Source organism: Myotis davidii, unplaced genomic scaffold, assembly GCF_000327345.1.
Source record: "Myotis davidii unplaced genomic scaffold, ASM32734v1 scaffold337, whole genome shotgun sequence".
Classification (NCBI taxonomy): domain Eukaryota; kingdom Metazoa; phylum Chordata; class Mammalia; order Chiroptera; family Vespertilionidae; genus Myotis; species Myotis davidii.
In genome coordinates this window covers 1161334-1181340 of record NW_006288250.1, presented here as the reverse complement: position 1 = coordinate 1181340, position 20007 = coordinate 1161334, and the positions used below count along the sequence as shown (strand labels likewise).

General features: G+C 37.9%; 1 protein-coding gene across 7 annotated transcripts in view; it reads left to right on the top strand.

Annotated features, from left to right (window-relative positions):
- The window catches only part of FUT8 (fucosyltransferase 8 (alpha (1,6) fucosyltransferase)), a 256928-nt gene that overhangs the window by 104196 nt on the left and 132725 nt on the right, over positions 1-20007 (top strand). For all 7 annotated transcript variants that reach the window (XM_006760081.2, XM_015561548.1, XM_015561550.1 and 4 more), the window contains one exon: positions 13612-14031. In XM_006760081.2, coding sequence (XP_006760144.1) covers positions 13829-14031 — 203 coding nt within the window. In that variant the 5' untranslated portion in view covers positions 13612-13828. The remainder of the gene's footprint in view (positions 1-13611; positions 14032-20007) is intronic.

Here is a 20007-nt window from a genome sequence, read left to right as displayed (position 1 = left end):
CCCTTCAGGGTGGTGGTCCCCATGGGGGTGCCTGGCCAGTCTGGGTGAGGGGCTGAGTGCTGTTTTCAGGCTGGTGAGTGACTGAAGCTCCCTACCGCTCCTTTTTTTCTTTTATTCTGGGCCAGCTTTAGCTCTGGCTCCAGCTCTGAGGCCTCTGCTGCTGAAAGCAGGTATTTGGTTTGTTTGGCTTCTATTATCGAAACACTGTGTCAACTCCAGCTCTGAGTCCTGGCTGGCTGAAAGCTGGTTTCTGGGGTTTTGTTTAGCTTCTATATTTGTTACAATGTTTCAGACTGCAAGCTCAGAGGCCAGCAAGGCAGGCGGGGAACGTTGGAGTCCTCCGTCACTGAAGCAAGCAAGCCTCATGTTCGCTTCCAGCTGCCTGGTTGCCGGCTGCCATCTTGGCTGGCAGTTAATTTGCATATTGCTGTGATTAGCCAATGGGAAGGGTAGCGGTTGTATGCTAATTACCATGTTTCTCTTTTATTAGATAGGATATATGGTATGCAAATTAGGCCGGGACTCTGTAATGGGTTACAACCAGACATGAGGAGGTTGCGCATGCAGGTGAGGCCTGGAGCGGAGCCAGGAGGGGTCTGCTCAAGCCACGGCAGAGGCTTGAGTGGAGTTGTGAGGCCCTGCCCAAGTTGCGGTGGAGGCTTGAGCAAGCCCGGAGCGGAGCTGGGAGGCCCTGCCCAAGTCACAGTGGAGGTCCACTGCTGGAGGGCTAAGAAATGTCATATCCTTCCCTAGCTGGTTTGGCTCAGTAGATAATGCCTTGGTCTGCAGACCGCATGGTCCGTGTTCGATTCCGATAAAAGGCATGTACCTAGGTTGCAGGTTCCTCCCTTCCTGGGGCCCAGGTCAGGGCTCATGCAGGAGGCAACCAATCGAAGTGTCCCTCTCACATTGATGTTTCTCTCTGTTTTTTCCTCTCTCTTCCATGCTCTCTAAAAATCAATAGAAAAGTATCCTCAGGTGAGGATAAAAAAAAGAAAGAAATGTCATATACTATGAAGGACACATCTTGAAAATGCCTAAAGAAAGTTGTCATTTTTTTCGTGGTGAAGGAACTGGAGTCTGTGTTGATGAAAACACCTTGACGGCTGTGGCAGCCAGCAGTGGCAGTAGCAGCGGGGTGATGGGGGTGGCGTCTTCCCCTGATCAGCCCAGTTGCCTTCAGCAGAGGGAGGCTAGACATCCCCTGAGGGCTCCCTACTGTGAGAGGGGGCAGGCTGGGCTGAGGGGACACCCCCCCCCAACCCCCAGTGCACAGATTTCGTGCACCGGGTCTTTAGTAATATTATAATTGTGAGGCAAGAGAAAAGTATCTTACATTCAGGAAGCACTTAATGAATGTAGTTATTATCATCATTAAACTTAGAATGATATAGGCTTATATGATAGGAAATATTAAAGTCATTTCAAGGATAAAAAAGTCAGGCTCACAGAAGGTAAAATTCCCTACCTCATTCTTTACTGGCCCAAATCTATATTGGTATTGCCAGGATTTACATCCAGTTCTTTCTGACCTTACAGCTTACACTTTCCAAGAATCATGCTAACTATGAACATTATCCACTTCCTCTACATACTGCATTTTTACCTACATTATATTATGTGTATTTGTCTTCATACTTAACATTTTAAATTGAGCAATATCTCACCAATGATTATACCACAATTTATTTAAATTTATCTTATTTTAGGATATATAAATTGTCTCTATGCCACCCATCTATCCATCTGACACTATTGGTGAGTTGAATGCTAGTGAATAATATTATTTTAATATTCTTCATAAATGCAGTAATAAAGATCAGCCCTTATAGGGATATCATGCCTCTTATATGAAGATTGAAATGTGTGTTTTTAAAAAACAGCTCCCACTAAAATTTACAATAGCATAAAATGCTTATTATACTTTTGAATATGTTCTGTAAAAACAGTTTTAAACCTGTTTGAATCTGAATTTTTGAATCTATATTGTTCTTTAGAAAAAATTATCTAGAAAGATTGTGAATTTTATTCATTACTTGTATTGTACATGGCTTGGGATTTTAACAGTATATTTATCTCTTTCTAGTAACTATTAAATGTAATGTTTGTTTAAGGAATCAGCAGCTTATCAAGAATTGGCTTGGCCCTAGCTGGTTTGCTCAGTGGATAGAGAGTCAGCCTGGGGACTGAAGGGTCCCGGGTTCGATTCCAGTCAAGGGCACATGCCCAGGTTGTGGGCTCGATCCCCAGTAGGGGGTGTGTAGGAGGCAGCCGATCAATGATTCCCTCTCATCATTGATATTTCTCTCGCTCCCTTCCTCTCTGAAATCAATAAAAAAATATTTAATAAAAAGTTGGCTTGAATGCAAGATTTTGGTTCAGAATTATATTTGGAAGTATTTGTTTCTGAGCATCTACTGTTGACTTATTTTGTGTATAAAAATAAATGAATAAACATGAAAATGACTTTGAATCTTAGTACAGTTCTTCTAAGGCTTGATTTTATTTTTATTTTGCCTAGGATTTTGACTGTAGATATTAAATATGTGTACATATGGGTGATAGTCATGCATTCACTTTTTATTTGACCAGTATAAATAAAGGAGTTGCTCTTTTTTAGGCACTGTATTCTAAGTCCCTGCTCTACTAGGACGTATCTTTTAGTATAGGAAATAAATAAGTCAATAAGTGTTGTGATAGGGAATAATGGGTGATGGTGAGTGCTTTTTTAAAAAGATAAGGTGTGTATCACATTCTTGCAGTCTTGCAGTCATTCTTTCAGGGTCTCAATTTTGTTCTGGACCCTAACCTTAGGGATAAATTCTGATTAGCCTAAGCCATAACAGTAATCTCATTCTCCTTTTCAGTGTTTGATTTTTCAAGGGACAGGTGACTTAATCTTAGCTAATAAAATGTGCACATTTCCTCTCCCTTAAAATGAAATAGACCAAAAGACATTCCCAATTGTTCTTTTACACATAATTACATGTGGCTGGAATTGAGGCAGCCAACTTGCTACCTTGGAGAGAGGTAGCCTGAGTAAAATAGCTGACATGTTGAGTGCATAGAATAGAAAGAAGCAAAGAGATTTTTGACTGTTTCACAGAGTGATTGATTAGCTACATTTTCTTAATTGAGTAATTAAAGTTTTCTTATTTTTAATGCCATTTTGAGTTGGGTTTTCTCTTACTTGTATCCTGGCGTGTTATAATTGACGCAAGTTGTCAGGGACTGTCTCTTAAAAGAGTTGACATTTAAGTAGAGATCTGAATTATAAGAATGAACCAAAGGAATTGCAGTTCAGGTAGACGAAACAAGAAGAATGAAGACCCCATGATAGATAAGAACTTAGCCTCTTCTGGAAACTGGCAGAAGATGGTATACCTAGTTTCTAGTGAAGAAGAGAAAGACAATAGTAACTGATATATATATTTTTTATTAAATGTATTTTTATTGATCAGAGAGGAAGATTTCTCTCGCTCCCTTCATAGAGATAGATAGATAGATAGATAGATAGACAGACAGACAGACAGACAGACAGACAGACAGATAGATAGATAGATAGAAGCATCAATGTTGAGAGAATCATTGGTGCGAATCATTGGTGCGCTGCCTCCTACACATCCACTAGAGGGGATTGAGCCCGCAACCCAGGCACATGCCCTGACTGGGAATTGAACCATGACCTTCTGGTTCATAAGTTGATACTCAACCACTGAGCCACACTGGCTGGGTGTAACTGATTTTTTTACATTGTGGTACAGTTGACAAAGCACTTTTACACATATTATTTCATGTGATGAAGATATATTATTATTCCAATTTTATTGTTGGGTAAACTGCCCAACAATATGTTTATAGCTAGTGATTGATTTGAAATGGTTGCTTTTTCTACTATATCATGCTGCCAATAAAGTACATATTAGTGTATACTTGATAACCAGATAAAATGGTAAACTATGTATTTTATTTGAACTTATTAATATTACCATTTAGGGGGCAGTATTAATTTATTCAGGACCAAGGGAAAAGTTGGTCCAGATTTTTGGATTCAGTTGAGTAGTATAAATTAGTTGCATCAGTAAACAGAACCTGGTGTGTGATCTTGAGTTAACATAAATTAGATACTCCTGATAGAAACCTCATAAATGTGATTATGTGTTTGTACTTCACAAATAGGTTGATTAATTTCTAAGATAGCGACTTGTTTCAGTGAATAAATAAGAGTATTTTTGCTCAATGTATTCAGGATGCCTGGCATTTTAAATTCATATGTGTATATGCTGTGACCTTACTGATAAGCAATGCGAAAGTATGATAGATGACTCTGTAAGTAATGAAAGAAAATTGAATTTTATAATCTTGGTAGGAGCTGTGTGAAATTTTTTTTCTCTCTTCTCCCTCCCCCCTTCCTGCCCCTTCCTGTGCCCCTCTTTCCCAAACCTTTCTCTCCCACCGTCCCTCTCTTCTACCTTTCAGTTTAGTTGGTTTCAGCTAGCACTTTTACATAAGTAAAAGTTGATTTCAACTAGCATTAAAGGCCAGATTAATTTGTGATACTATAGGGTATCCCCAAAAATGTATACACACACTTCGAATAATTATAAAGGCAGTGCTTATTAAAATACATTTCATTTTAAAAATTGAACTGTTAGCTGTTAAAGTGTATATACATTTTTTGGGGACACCATGTATTTTTACTTGCTTTTTCCTACTCTCTTAAAATAATAAACATACAATTTTATCAACTACTATTTTTTCATATATGGAGGCTGGATAGTAAGATTTTAAATAAACTGTAATACATAGTTTGAAAATGAATTGAGATCAAATGAGAAAAAAGATATAGTATTGGGTGTATGTTAATCTAGAATTGAATTATATATGTATAGGGCTTTTTAAATAATTGTACTTTATAATTGATAGGTAGCTTTTCTTTAAAAGTTTTATTTATGTTTCCCTTTATTAACCTTTACTAGTAGCCTTTAGAACATAACAGTCTACATATCCTCTGTTATATTATAGCAGTCATTTATTATATCTACAGTAATAAAAGACAAACATGCAAATTGACCATACCTTCGCTATGCCTTAAGCCACACCCACCAGCCAATCAGAGCAACTATATGCAAATTACCAAACCAAGAGGGCGGCCGGCAGCCACGGAGCTGGAGCAAGCAGGAGGCTTGGTTGCCCCAATGATGGAGGAAGCCAAGCTTCCCAGCTGCTGAGGTCGGCTCTGAGCTACACTCAAAGCAACAAAGTTTCAATTATAGAAGGTAAATAAATCTCAGAATAAAAAAATAAAGAAAAAAAGGAGAGGCTGGGAGCTTCCATTGCCTGGAGGGATTGGCCAGCCTGAAAATGGCCCTCAGCCCCTCACCCAGGCTGGCCAGGCACCCCAGGGGGGCCCCCCACCCTGATCCGGGACAGCCTTCAGGGCAAACCAGCCGGCCCCCACCCATGCACCAGGCCTCTATCCTATATAATAAAAGGGTAATATGCAAACTGACCCTACCAGCAGAACGACTGGGAATGACTGGTCACTATGATACACACTGACCACGAGGGGGCAGACGCTCAATGCAGGAGCTGCCTCCTGGAGGTCAGTGCACGCTCCCACATCGGGGAGCTCTGCTCAGCCACAAGCCAGGCTGACGGCTGCCAGTACAGTGGTGGTGGTGGGAGCCTCTCCCACCTCCTCAGGAGCGCTAAGGATGTCCAACTGCAGCTTAGGCCTGCTCCCTGCTGGCAAGTGGACATCCCCCGAGGGCTGGCAAGTTGCCAGAGGGATGTCTGACTGCCAGCTTGGGCCTGATCCCCCAGAGAGCGGGCCTAAGCCAACAGGTGGACATCCTTCAAGGGGTCCCAGACTGCAAGAAGGCATAGGCCGGCTGAGATCCCGCCCCCCCTCCCCCCGAGTGCACAAATTTTTGTGCACCGGGCCTCTAGTTTGTTGAATAAATGATTATATTTTTCTGTTAATTCTTTTGTTTATTCCATTGCATTGAGTTACACTGGATAATAAAGTGTATTTTTGTCACATTTTTGCGTTTTAGTCATTTTGAAAAATGTGTTCCATTGTCCCAGCATGTTTTTTCTGATTAGAAGTCCCTGGATATGCTTTTTACCTTGTATGTATTTTCTCCTCCAAAGTATTTGTATTTTAAAATACATTGGGGATTCTGTACATGCTCATGACTGAGCTTATTTTCAGTATTAACTTAAGTTTGACTAGTATTATTCCAAGAAATCTTTATTCATTCAAGCTGAATGTCACAATGGGGAAATGCCTGTAGATGTCCAACTGGCCCTGAAGCCAATGATGTAAATTGCTTTCTTACTAATGATGACGGATGATTTTTATTTGAATGTTATCATCTGAACAGTTTTCAGTTCATGATAATAGAAATCTGTAATATACTGAATCTGAAGATAAAAATTTTTCTTTTTTATCAACAATCAGTTTTTTTCTTTCTAGATAGTTTTCTCTTTGGAAAATTTTTTAAATTGACATATAACATATTAGTTTTAGATACACAATATAATGATTCAATATTTGTATATATTGTGAAATAGTCACTAAAGTCTAGTTGACATCTGTCACCATTCATAATTACAAATTTGTTTTCTTGTGATTAGGATATTTTCTATTCCTTCATCTTCAATTTCACTTAACTTTTCCTCTGCAGTTCTGCTTTTAATCCTTTCCAGAGACTGTAACATTTTTTTCTGATTTTTTTAATAGTTTTTATCCCCCCCTCCCCCCCGTCATTGTATTTATTTTTAAATTTAAATCCTAGCAGATATTTTTAGTAGTTGTTTTAGTGTCCTTGTTGGCTAACATCATCTCTGTCTACTAGGTCTGTTTTAAAATGACTGCTTTTCTTCTTGGTTGTGGGTCACATTTTCCTCCTTTCTGGCATCAGAGTAAAAAAATGCATTTTTAGAAAAGTAATTTATAACTTATTCTACATATTTTTATTGATGGGCAATTATGAATCCCCCCCACACACACTTTGGAGCTATTGCAAACAGCTTTGTAATGAATAGCTTTGTAATTTATTTTGTTCACATGTTAAAATACATTTTAGTATAAATTTTTGCTAGTGGAGTTTCTCATCAAAGGGCATGTTTACATAATTATTTGATGCATAATGCCGTATTGCCTTTATAGAGGGTATACATATTTATATTAGTTATATTAGTTCTGAATTATTTTGGAGTTTAGGAGACAAAACTCTTATGAACATAGTTCATAGTAGGACAGGCCAGATTATTAGTCATTTGGTTCTGTAGCAAATTGTCACATGCTTATTTTTTGTGCTTAGCATTAAAGTGAAGTCACTTGAATGTGATTCTCAGAAATAATCATTTTCACATGCTAAAGAAAGTGTCTATTGCCCTGGCTGGGTGGCTCCGTTGATTGGAACATCGTCCATATTGGAAAGATTGTTGGGTCCGTCGATGTTTCTCTCTCTTTTTCTTCTCTCTCTCACTAATATTAATAAAAACATATCCACAGGTGAGGATAAAATAAAGTGGCATGGCTATTGGTCATCCCATCTAATAATAGACAAACATGGTAATTGACCGTACCTTCGCTACGCCTCCCATGGGCTAATTTGCATACTGTAAGCAGGGCTGGCCAGTACCAGACTCCATCCGGGCCCCCCTGTGTGTTCCTGGGCGGCCGGGCTTAGGCGGCGCAATCGCCTGGACCCCCGTGTGCCGCCTAAGTTCCTGCTGCCTAAGCCCCGCCCCCAGCTGGGATCCCCATGTGCCGCCTAAGCCCAGTGCACCTAAGCCCGGCCCCCAACTGGGACCCCCATGTGCCACCTAAGCCCTGCGCCTAAGCCCCGCTCCCAGCCTTTACCCCCATGTCGCCTAAGCCCTGTCCCCAGCCGGGACCACCGTGTGCCGCCTAAGCCCTGCTGCCAGCTGGGACCCTATGGCGATCCCAGAGCAGGCAAGTGTGGAGGGCGGGCCGCCCCCAGGTCGGCCTGCTTCTGGGATTGCCATGGCGATCCCAGAGCAGGAAAGTTCCCCACAGGCAGCACCCAGCAGGGCCTGCCCCCGGTCTCTGCAGTGATTTGGTGATCCATGAGCAGGAAAGCTCAGCCTGCAGGCAGCACCCCACCCTAGCCACAGCTCAAGGGAGAGAAAAACATGCAGTGGAGACCAGGAGCCTGAGAGATCAACACAGAGGGGAGCCTGCTCCAAGCCTCCATGGTGTGGCTGTGCTGGTCGTTATCTCCCAAGGGGTCCCAGATTTTGAGAGTGCACAGGCCGGGCTGAGGGACTCCCCCCCACCCCCCACAGTGCACGAATTTTGTGCACCGGGCCTCCAGTTTTCTTATAAGAACAAGAGCAATCAACTTTATCTATACTAATAAAAGGGTATTATGCAAATTGGTCATGATGCCCTCACAGTCACAGCCAGATATGCTAATTAGTCATGACCAGTATGCAAATTGACCACTCCAACACACAAGGTGGCGGCCCCCATATGGACATAAGATGGCCACTCTTTTATCCTATCTAATAATAGACAAACATGGTAATTGACCATACCTTTGCTACGCTTCCCATTGGCTAGTCAGCACGATATGCAAATTAACTGCCAACAAAGATGGCGACTAATTTGCATACTGCAGGCAGGGTGGGACAGTGCCATCTTGCCTGCCCTGCCGCCATCCGGGCCTGCTATCTGCGATTCTGGGCGGTGGATATCCTGTGTGCGACCGGACCCGGGACGGCCAGGTTGGGCAGCAGTGATCCGCCGGCCCACCGGGCGTCCCGTGTGTGACCCGGGGCGGGGCCCCAAACCCTGATGGGCTCTGCCCTGTGCGGGACTGGGAGCGGTGCCCCAACCCCTTGATTGGCCCTGCTGAGTGCGTGACCCGGGGCAGCGCCCCAACCCCCGGATAGGCCCTGCCCTGTGCAAGACCGGGGGCATTGCCCCAACCCCCCAATCGGCCCTGCCCTGTGCACGACCGGGAGCGGCATCCCAACCCCTTTATCGGCCCTGCCCTGTGTGCGACCTGGGGAGGCAGGGCAGGCATCTAGCGATAGGCCTGCCATTTGCCACCTGGGGAGCAGGCCTAAGCCAGCAGTGGTTATCTCCCGAGGGCTCCCAGACTGTGAGAGGGCACAAGTGGGGCTGAGGGACACACACCCCCACTCCCCACCAGTGCACAAATTTTTGTCCACTGGGCCTCTAGTATAATAATAAAAGCATAATATGCTAATTAGACTGCACATCCTTCTGGACATCTTTCCGGACAAAGCCAGGGCTGTGAGGGAAGCCTGGATCCCAGGTGCCAAAGGGAATCTGGTGCTGGCAGCCAGGGGAAGGAAGGCCTACTGTTTCACGAATTTCGTGCATTGGGCCTCTAGTAGTGTTATAAATGGTATTGTACCAGTCGGTATGTTAGATACTGCAAGAAGATGCTTTTTGGGAAGAGGCTTTTTTAAAAATTATAATCCACTAGAATATTACTTCTTGAGGGCAAAGATTTTTGTCTGCTTGTTCATTGCTATAACCCCCAGTCCCGAGGACAGTGTCTTTTATGTAATAGGGACTCAATAAGTATTTTTTGGATGAATGTATAAATGAATCATGGTTTTGTATAGAATTAGGTAAACTACATGGTAGATTTGTTCTAGATATTTTTCATTATAAATATTGATAAGAACCATGCTGTACAATTTTTATAGTGCAGTTTGCTGGCACAGTATATTTTTCAACCTTTTTTTTCTAGAAAAGTTTATTTTTGAAAGATTATTTTCACTGTGTATAGAATTCTCAGTATGGTAGCCTAATATCATCATAGTGAATAAGCAGAGAGAATTTTGTTGAACACCTCATGTCAAATATTATAGTAAATGCTTTATATATATTAACTTCATTTAAGTAACTCGATTAAAGCCCCTGAACTTAGTGATGATATATTGCAGCTTCTAGATTTAAGAAATTGCTTTGAAGAATTAATTACATGTTTTTTGTTATAGACATTAATCAGATATAACTCAATGCATTTATAAATAACAAAAGAAATGAATCATTTAAATACACACTACCTTTAAAAATGTGGTATTACTAATTAAATAAATGTGTGGAAGGAAGCCTGACACATTTTAATCCATTTAATATTCTGCAGATAAAGGGTAGTATGTGAATCTCAAATAGGGATGAATTAATAAATACTTGAAAACAATCCACTCTGAGAAGAAATCTCAACACTAGTATATATAGTCAGAAATTATCTCATGGAGTTAATGTTGAAATATCTTTACTAATAAATTTGAGATGTTTTCACTAATAAATTCTTCTACAAATAAATTAAGTAGCTTTCATATCAAAGGCTATACATACTTTCTTCCAGATGAGGAAAATAAGACAAGATAAATTATTTTCTCATAGTTAAAAGCTAACTTTAAGACTGTTGATCTTATGGCCTGTTAGGCCAGTGTATTTTAATCATTTAGGGGTATCTTGGCAAGACTTATGTTGACAATAATAGATCCTAAAGTTTATGAATAACTTTACCTTTGAACCGTTTTCCCTATAAAAATAACACTGTCTCACTGTCTACATTCAGATTTGCTTTCTTAAGTGGGACATAAATGCATTTGTAGCTAATGTGCTTGGATTCTATGTCATTGTCAAACTAATATATGTTATGTATCATATCCTCCACTCACTAATTTACTTACTTATTTAAAAATATTTATTAGTACCACTAAGTAGCAAACACTGCTCTAAGTGCTTGGCATACATCAGTGAACTAAATGGACAAAAGTCATGGAGTTTATATTTTTGTAGGCATGGTTCATACAATAAACATATACATAAGCAAGCATCCTATATAATAAAAGGGTGATATGCAAATTGACCCTAATGGTGCAACTACTGGTCACTATGATGTGCACTGACCACCAGGGGGCAGATGCTCAATGCAGGAGCTTCCCCCTGGTGGTTAATGCGCTCTGCTCAACCAAAAGCCGGGCTGAAGGCTGAGAGCACAGCAGTGGTGGCAGGAGCCTCTCCCATCTCCTCAGCAGTGCTAAGGACATCCGACTGCAGCTTAGGCCCAATCCCCTGGGGAGCGGGCCTAAGCTGGCCGGTGGACATCCCCTGAGGGCTCCTTGGCTGCTGGAGGGCACAGGTTGGGCTGAGGAACCCCCTCCCCCCAAAGTGCAAAAATTTTTGTGCACTGCGTCTCTAGTTTATTATGGATAGGGAAAAATTCTATAACTGCTCTTTTAAATTATGCTAAGGAAAATTACATAGACAACGACTTGGTTTTTAACTTGATTTATTTTTGTTAATCCCATTTTTACTATAACAATAAAGTCTGGGGAAATATTCTCTCCAAAAAACATAGTTAAAATGATGCTATTAATTAAGAAAGTGACCATTTTTGCTACTACAATAATGTCTTGCTTCTTACAACTCATCTAATAGCAATAGTGCTGTGAAATAGAGTAATTTAATATTTTGGCTTTTTGATGATGGTTTATAAAAACCTAACGTACTTTGTGTAACAAAATTTATTGTTTTGTAAACCTTTGTATTCAATTTATGTTATACTTTTGCTGGCTTTGAATATTTATGATTTTTTTTGTAATTCTAGGTAAAATGTTATAGCACATCTTTTTATTACTTAAATGATTCTTGTTTGGAAAGCTCTTTATTTTCCTTTATTACAGGTATCTTCCTAAGTAAACTTTTACTATGAAGAGAAAGATTTAAAAGTTTTAATATCTTATTGGTATAGCTTGGAATTAAGTAGGGTATATTTTCAGCATATGGTATGATAGCATTTTATAGTGTTAGATATGTTGTCACAAACATTAGTAATTCAAATTTTAATACTTCTTTTGTTAACTTAATTAAATTCATCCCTTATCATCAGAGTGGATTCATTTTTAAAAATATATATTTTATTGATCTTTTACAGAGAGGAAGGGAGAGGGATAGAGAGTTAGAAACATCGATGAGAGAGAAACATCGATCAGCTGCCTCCTGCACACCCCCTACTGGGAATGTGCCTGCAACCAAGGTACATCCCTTGACCAGAATCAAACCTGGTACCTTTCAGTCCGCAGGCCAACACTCTATCCACTGAGCCAAACCGTCCAGGGCTGGATTCATTTTTAAATCTGTTTTTAACCAGGAAGCCCTGAATATCTGCATTTTTTTCTATAACATGAAAAGTAGACTGGATCTTTTACCTGGGATATTGAATAGACTTTACTTATTCTTATGTTTTAGTGAATATATGGGGGTACCTGTGATTAGAGGAGCAGGGTTTTAGAAAGGATTTTGAGACAGAACAGTGAGTGGTCAATAAAGAGAGTGTTCTCAATAAACTTAAGAATAGTTATTAAAACAACACTCAAAACAGCAAGTTTTCTCTTGGATTATTGCTTTTTTACTTAGTTCTCAAATAATTTTCAGTGAATATAATTCTATTTTATTCTTTGTTTTAGCTATTGTGATCTAGTAACAATGAGGAAAATAGTGTAGGAATAAGTGGGAAGGAAGTAGAATGTTTCTAGGACCTCATTTGAAGAGATTTTCTTCTCTTTAAATATTTAGTCATTTAAAATCAATTGAGATTTGAAGTTCAAAAGTCGAAAAATGGCAGCTCTGTGCTCTAATTTTCTAAGACTCTTCTCCAACTTTTCTATTTTCTCTCATTTGTTTTATAAGGACCTATATGCCCGGAGATAAGACTTTTCTTATGTAGCTCTGGAAATATCAGATATATCTTTGCTTGCAAATTTTTCCTTAGGGGAGAAAATTGTTTTGTTTCCAAAGGGAATTCTAAGCCTAATCATGGAGAAATGATAAATGAAACCCATAACCAGGCTTGAGAAAGCATGTGCATTTGTAGTTTAAGACGGATAGTTACTAAGATTTAACTGATATTAGACTTCTGTTGCCATTGTTGGTATTTTTAAATAAATTTGAGGAAGCAGTAATCTAGCCTAATCCATATGAACCTTTGCTGTGATTTTTGGAGTGGTTGCCAGTTTTTTAATGGCCCTGATAACCTTTGCTTGGCTAATATGTTTGTCATTTTAGAATTTATCCTAAAAGTGACAATTTGCCTGTCACCTGCAAACTTAAGTGGTAAAATGGCTGCTGAGCAGGGAGATGAAGGGAGAATGGAGTTGAGATCTTCTAAGAATGAATTCACTCATAAAGAGAACATGTTTCTTTTTTAGATAATGGAAAGATTAACTCAAATTATATGGTTGAATACATTTTGCTTAGTTTGATCGATTATTCAAATCTGCAATCTTTTAATCTTCATATATGACCTGTTGCACAATGATATAAATAAGAAAGTAATGTGATAATGGAGCTTAGAGGACTTTCAGGTTTAGAGTTAATTTATCTGGTAGAGCCCTGATGTACATGGTTGATTTAATATGCAGACCTAAAAGCTTTTGCTTTTTACTTATTATTATTGGCACTTAAGTTATTTGCCAGCCTGTTGGCCAGACAACACCAATGTGTTTCCTTTAACTCCATGAATCTCAGCATATGCTATTTCTATATATCCTAAATAAACACATATCTTACTCTTTCCACAGCATAGAGTCCATGAAGCACAGGACAATAAGCTTCCTACTCATACCAGAAGACCTCTCTGAAAGATTCACCACAGCACTACCAGAGACACTAATTTGTCTGAATCATCATGTGTTGAAACAGCAGAAGGCTACTACCTTTGTACTAACAGGAAACAGTTAAGATGTTGGTGATTCTTTGAGTTCCAGAAAGCTAGGGGAGTGAGTTGAAAATCTGAAAATGCGGCCATGGACTGGTTCCTGGCGTTGGATTATGCTCATTCTTTTTGCCTGGGGGACCTTGCTGTTTTATATAGGTGGCCATTTGGTACGAGATAATGACCACCCTGATCACTCTAGCCGAGAACTGTCCAAGATTCTGGCAAAGCTTGAACGCTTAAAACAGCAAAATGAAGATTTGAGGCGAATGGCTGAATCTCTCCGGTAGGTTCTAAAAAACTAAAGGAAGAGTGATGAAATATTGTACTTTGCTTTTAGGTGCAGGGCTTCATTCAGCTATTAAAAAATACTTAATTATTTCTATAAGCTATTTTCGCAAAAATTTAAATATCTTAATAAGGTACTTTTTATACCAATATCTGTTTATTTAATATAGAGAATTTCTCAATAGTGGCTAATCTTATTTTACATATGAATTTTAATATAGAAAAGCTATGCCATTTAATTTATATACTTATATTTCATTTATAATTATCTTTGGAATTTTGATACATTAAATGTAAACTTTATATGATTTAAATTAGTGTATATTAAATTTTTTATCATATGGACTATAACATAAACATTATCATTGAGAGGCTGAGCTACTCTAAACTATAACATTAAAATAAAGAAACAAAAAAATTTATCTTTAAATAAAATAACTGGATCTAGAATCTAGAAAATTATCATCATTGCTACTTGTAGTCTATTAAAAATGTGACATGCATCTGTTAAAAGATAGTCCAGACGACCTTGTGCCACGTTTGGTGATTAGTTGGGGCCATCAGCGGGTTCCCTCCCCTATGGCTTATCCAGCAGGACAGCCCAGGTTTCTTACCTTAAAAAGGCAAGAGCAGGAACTGAAAGTCCTCTTGAGGCCACACATCAGAAGTTGCACACTGTCACTTCTGCCGCATTTTGTTAGTCTGTGTCAGTCAAAGGGCCACCCAACATTAAGGAAATGAAGGGAGGAATTGCAGAGAATTTGTAGCCATAATTAATTCACCATTCTCATCTCCAGAAATAATGTTGGATAGATTAGATTAGGTCAAATCATAGTGGTCCTGAACAACCAGAATTTAGTTTAGACTTGGTTGATAGATAATAGGGGGCTATAGTGTCGCTGAGGAATGACAGTGAAAATGTTTGTGGGAGATTTAGATTTTCAAATGGATTTGGGGCATGTACCCGACTGGAGTGAAATTAACTGGGAGACACAATATTATTCTAGGTATGAGGTGATGCTGATTTAGATTAAATTAATTATTGAATCTGTTGGCTTTTATACCAAGATATATGGGCTTTTTTACTCATGTTTCCTACTTTTATTTGGCTTTCCCCAGATACCTTTCTTACTGTTAATTACCAGGACATTAAGTATACATGCAGTAAGCTTTCTTTTTAAAATTTAGAAATCATCATGTTCTTGGCTTGCTATTCTATAGAATACCTTTTCATGCTTCATGTTTGTTTTGTCTCAATGTTTAGTAATGTGAGATTGCTATTAGTTCAAACAATCTTTGCATTTGGGGATTTGAACCTACCACTTTGTCTCTCAGTTAGAATTGAAATTTAGCAGAAAACATCTGGGAAATTATTGAAACTTGTTCAGAAACCCCTTGAGTAGTGAACTTCAAACTGGACAGATGGCAGAACTGGACAGGATTTATAAAATATAAAGAGCACTTAATTGACAGGTTTCCTCTTAACTTAAATCCTCATTTTTCTAGATCAATTAATTTTGAGAATACCACTTTTTAAAAATTCAAATTTGACTTTATGGCCTAATAAGGATTTTATGTTTCTTTTGTTTTTTGTTTGGTCCAGGAAGGTAGAAGAAACTTTTTTTGGAATTTAGTTGTCAGCCCTAAACTGTAAATTTACAAACCACAAAGAATGCATAATTAACTTACGATTACCTGTTTTTCTGAGTTATGTAGTAATCTTTCCAAATATATTAGAGCTAAAGCATGAAGCTTCTGGTGGGAAAATTTGTCCCAGGCAATAGAAATATATGGAACAGTGATATGGGCAGAAAGAAAACTGATGTGGTTTTTCACAGCTCATATGTTACTTGCTCTGTTTGAGAAGCTGGTATTAGAAAGTGGGGGGATGTCTTTGTTTCTGTTGATTGATTGGAGAATTTGCTCTAGGCTCTCTTCTCTGTAACTGTTCATCTCTCATATATAGACTGATGAGCAAGTGAATGGATTGGAATGCATAGAACACTTGCCGTCTATCTAAAACCTTTCATTATATATGGTTTAATTTTGCAACTCTGCATCCATTATTCCTTATGCTATCAAGAATATTTTGCCCTGATGTGGCTCAGTTGTTGAGTGTCTACCTATGAACCAGGAGATCATGCTTCCATTCTTGGTCAGGGCACCTGTCCAGGTTGCAGGCTCAATCCCCAGTAGGGGGCGTGCAGGAGGCAGTCTATCAGTGATTCTGCAACCCGGGCAGGTGGATTAAATTTGCCAATGTTTTATTTTGGATTTTTTCTATGTTAACAAGACATGTTTAATGTAATTTTTCCTTCTTATAATGTCTTTTGGGTTTTGCTGTCAAGGTTACACAGGTTACACAGTCCAATTCTATTTTCTAAAAGGGTTTGAATAAAATTGGTATTCATTCTATTTTAAATCTTAGTTAGAATTTCATTAGTGAAACCATCTGGGCCTGTAGTTATTTTTTGTTTGTTTTTTGTTTTTTGTTTTTTTGGGGGGAGGGGGTTAAGTTTGGATTTGAAAGGGAAAGGGAACGTGTGGGAAGGTTTTAAATTCAGGAGTTGATCTTTTTAGTTGTAATTATACTATGTGGATTTTCTATGTTTTTCTTCCATTAGTTTTTGTAAGATGTATTTTTTCAAGGAATGTGCCCATTTTATCAACATTTTCAAATTAATTAGCATAAAGTTGTTCAATAATGCTTTTTAAATTTTCTTCTCCTTATAATATCTGTAGTAATTCCCCTTTTTCATTCATTTGTGTTTTCCCTTTTTATCTTGCTAAGGGTTTATCTATTTACATACCTTTTCAAAGAACCAATCTCTAGTTGTTTTTCTCCTCTTGTATGTGTTTGTTTTATTGATTTCTACTCTTAGTTTGATAATTTTCTTTCTTATAGTCTTTTTGGGTTTTATTGCTATTCTTTTTAAAGTTTATTCAGAAAGAATTTATATCATTGACTTAAAACCTTGCTTCTTTTTAAATACATGTCTGGAAAGTTTTAAATTTGTCTCTAATCAGAGCTTTAAGTTGCATCCCACAAGTTTGACAATGTTCTATTTTAAATGTCATTCAATTAAAAGAATTTTAAAATTTCTATTATGATTTTTTTCTTTGACCCACAGGCTATTTTGGAGTGTGTTGCTTAATTTCTAAGTGGGTTTATTCAGTTTATCTTTCTAATTTTTATTTCTATTTTGTTCTTCAACCATCTAAACTTATATTCTGTATCATTTTAGTTCTTTGAAATTTATTAAATGGCTCAACAAAAGACATGTTGGTCAATGTTTTAGGAAAAACGTATATTCTGCTGTTGTTTGGTCTGCTCTTCTGCAGACCCAACAATTAAGTTGGTTTGGTTAATTGTTGTTAATATTTTCTAAATTAATACAGATTTATTTATTTCTATAATCTGCTTCTATCAGCTAATGAGAAAAATCTCTGACAGTGGTTGTATATGCACTTCTGTAATTATTTGGTGAATGTAAATTTCAGATTATTTTATTTTCTGTGAATTGACCCTTTAATTATTACTACATTTTTTTTTATTAACTGTCGTAATACTTTTTTGGATATAAAGTTTAATATATTTGGTATAAATATTGCCATATCAGCTTTCTTTTGGTTATGGTTTGCATGGCATATTTCCCTCATCTTTTTAATTTTAACCTTCTTGTGTCCTTATATTTAAATGTAAATTTAAATATTTAAAATGTTTCTTCTAAGAATAGGACTAGATCTTATTTTTTTTGTCCAGTGATAACCTTTCCTTGTTCACTTTATTATTATTTTTTTTATTTATTGATTTTTTACAGAGAGGAAGGGAGAGAGATAGAGAGTTAGAAACATCGATGAGAGAGAAACATCGACCAGCTGCCTCCTGCACACTCCCCACTGGGGATGTGCCCGCAACCAAGTTACATGCCCTTGACCGGTATCGAACCTGGGACCTTTCAGTCTGCAGGCCGACGCTCTATCCACTGAGCCAAACCGGTTTTGGCTCCTTGTTCACTTTAATGTAATTGCTAGGTTTAAGTCTACCACATTGCTTTTTTCCCCCTATTGACCCATCTTTCAGTTTCTTTTTAGTTTTTTTTTTTTGTTACTTTCTTTTGCATTGATGGAATTTTTTATCGTTATTCTATTTTTTCACTTATAATAGACGTTTAGTTATACATTTTAATTTATTTTCTAAATTTATCCTTTTAATCTCATATCACAAGGCTACGAAAATTTCAGTCTGTTTTAACAGTTGCTCTCTAGCCTCCTTTGAAGCCCCAGAATTCATTAGTGGTCCATGGAGAAAAATGGGTATGTGTTTAGTCAGTCTGCAGTTTCCACCTTCTGTGGGACCCAAACATGTGCTTCACATTGTGCCTGGAATCCGCAAGTGCTTCCCAAGCAAGAACATGGCTTATTACAGACTACTGTCCTGTGGAATTTTAGTTAATATAATTATGCACTTAGATACCTCACATGGTTTTTTTAAAAAGTTACATTTAAAAGTTTTTTGTATTGTTGTTTTTACACAAGAATAGGGTTTGCCATTATATACTACATTCTACTTGGAACTAAAAGTACTCTACCTGGATTGAAAATGGTTGAAGTTCACGTATACTGATGGTGCTGCCATAGAGGGATTTCCATTAGTTCCTGAACCTAGATTCCTGGAGATGTTCTGATTCTTGCCCTTTCTAAGACCTGGTTCTTCCGGTTTTAACTTTTTCTCCCATTGTACCTCCCATCCCCCCTCCCCCCAAACTCAATACTTACAATTTATAAAGTATTTAATGTAAATTCACTTTGCCTATATGGCATTAATACCTGGATGAAAAAGTTCTTCCACATATAAAAATTTAAATTTAAATTTTTACCAGTTGAGTGGTAAAGAAACGGAGAAATTTAGTTGAATTGGAAGATTTTAACTATCACCGTAATCTGTGCTTCATTGACTGATTTAGTGAATCTATTAAGAGATCAAGATAGATTGAATTTGATGTTTGTTGAACCTCTTCAGTAGAAAGTTGGAAAGTGAGTCTAGAACTCAGGATGAGAAGGAAAGATACTTTTGAGGATCATTCACATAGAAGTAATTGCCAGAAAATGTATTGCATGAAGTAAAAACTCCTCAATTCATTTTAGATGATCCACAGTTGTCATGGAGAGGAGTAAGTGTGAGAATAGTATTAACACACCCTTACTTGTAGGACCAGCAACAGTCTAACATGGAAGGAAATTTCATTTTCCTATGAATTTGCATCTGGAAAAGTAAACTGTACCTGTTTTATGGTTATAGTAATTGGTTATGTGGCACATAGGCATAGGATCACATTTTTTTTCACACTATTGTCATTGGTAGCTTTTATGGGGGGCTGAACCTTAGTAAGAAAACAGTGCATTGAGAATGTATTGCTGTTTTCATCTTCATATATTGTCATCTTAATTTTCTTTTACCCAGACACACAACACACACACACACACACACACACACACACACACACACAGAACATTGCTATATAATATTTAAAATCCTAAGTAACTAGTTGAAAACAATTTAAATTTTTATATGTGGAAGAACTTTTTCTTCCAGATATTAATGCCATATAGGCAAAGTGAATTTACATTAAATACGTTATAAATTGTAAGTATTGAGTTTAGGGACTTGATTGAACATTCTTTACATTTTATCCTTTATTCTTTTATCCTAGTATTACTGATCTGATAATGGCTCCAAGCATTTCTTAATGATTGAAGTCCCTCCCTATCCATGGTTTCACTTTCCATAGTTTGTTACCTACAGTCAACCGTGGTCAGAAAATATTAAATGGAAAATTCCAGAAATAAGCAATTATGTGTTTTTTTTATTTTTTATTTTATTAAATCTTTATTGTTCAGATTATTACATTTGTTCCTCTTTCTTTCCCCCCATAGCTCCCCTCCATCCAGCTCCCGCCCCACCCTCTGCCCT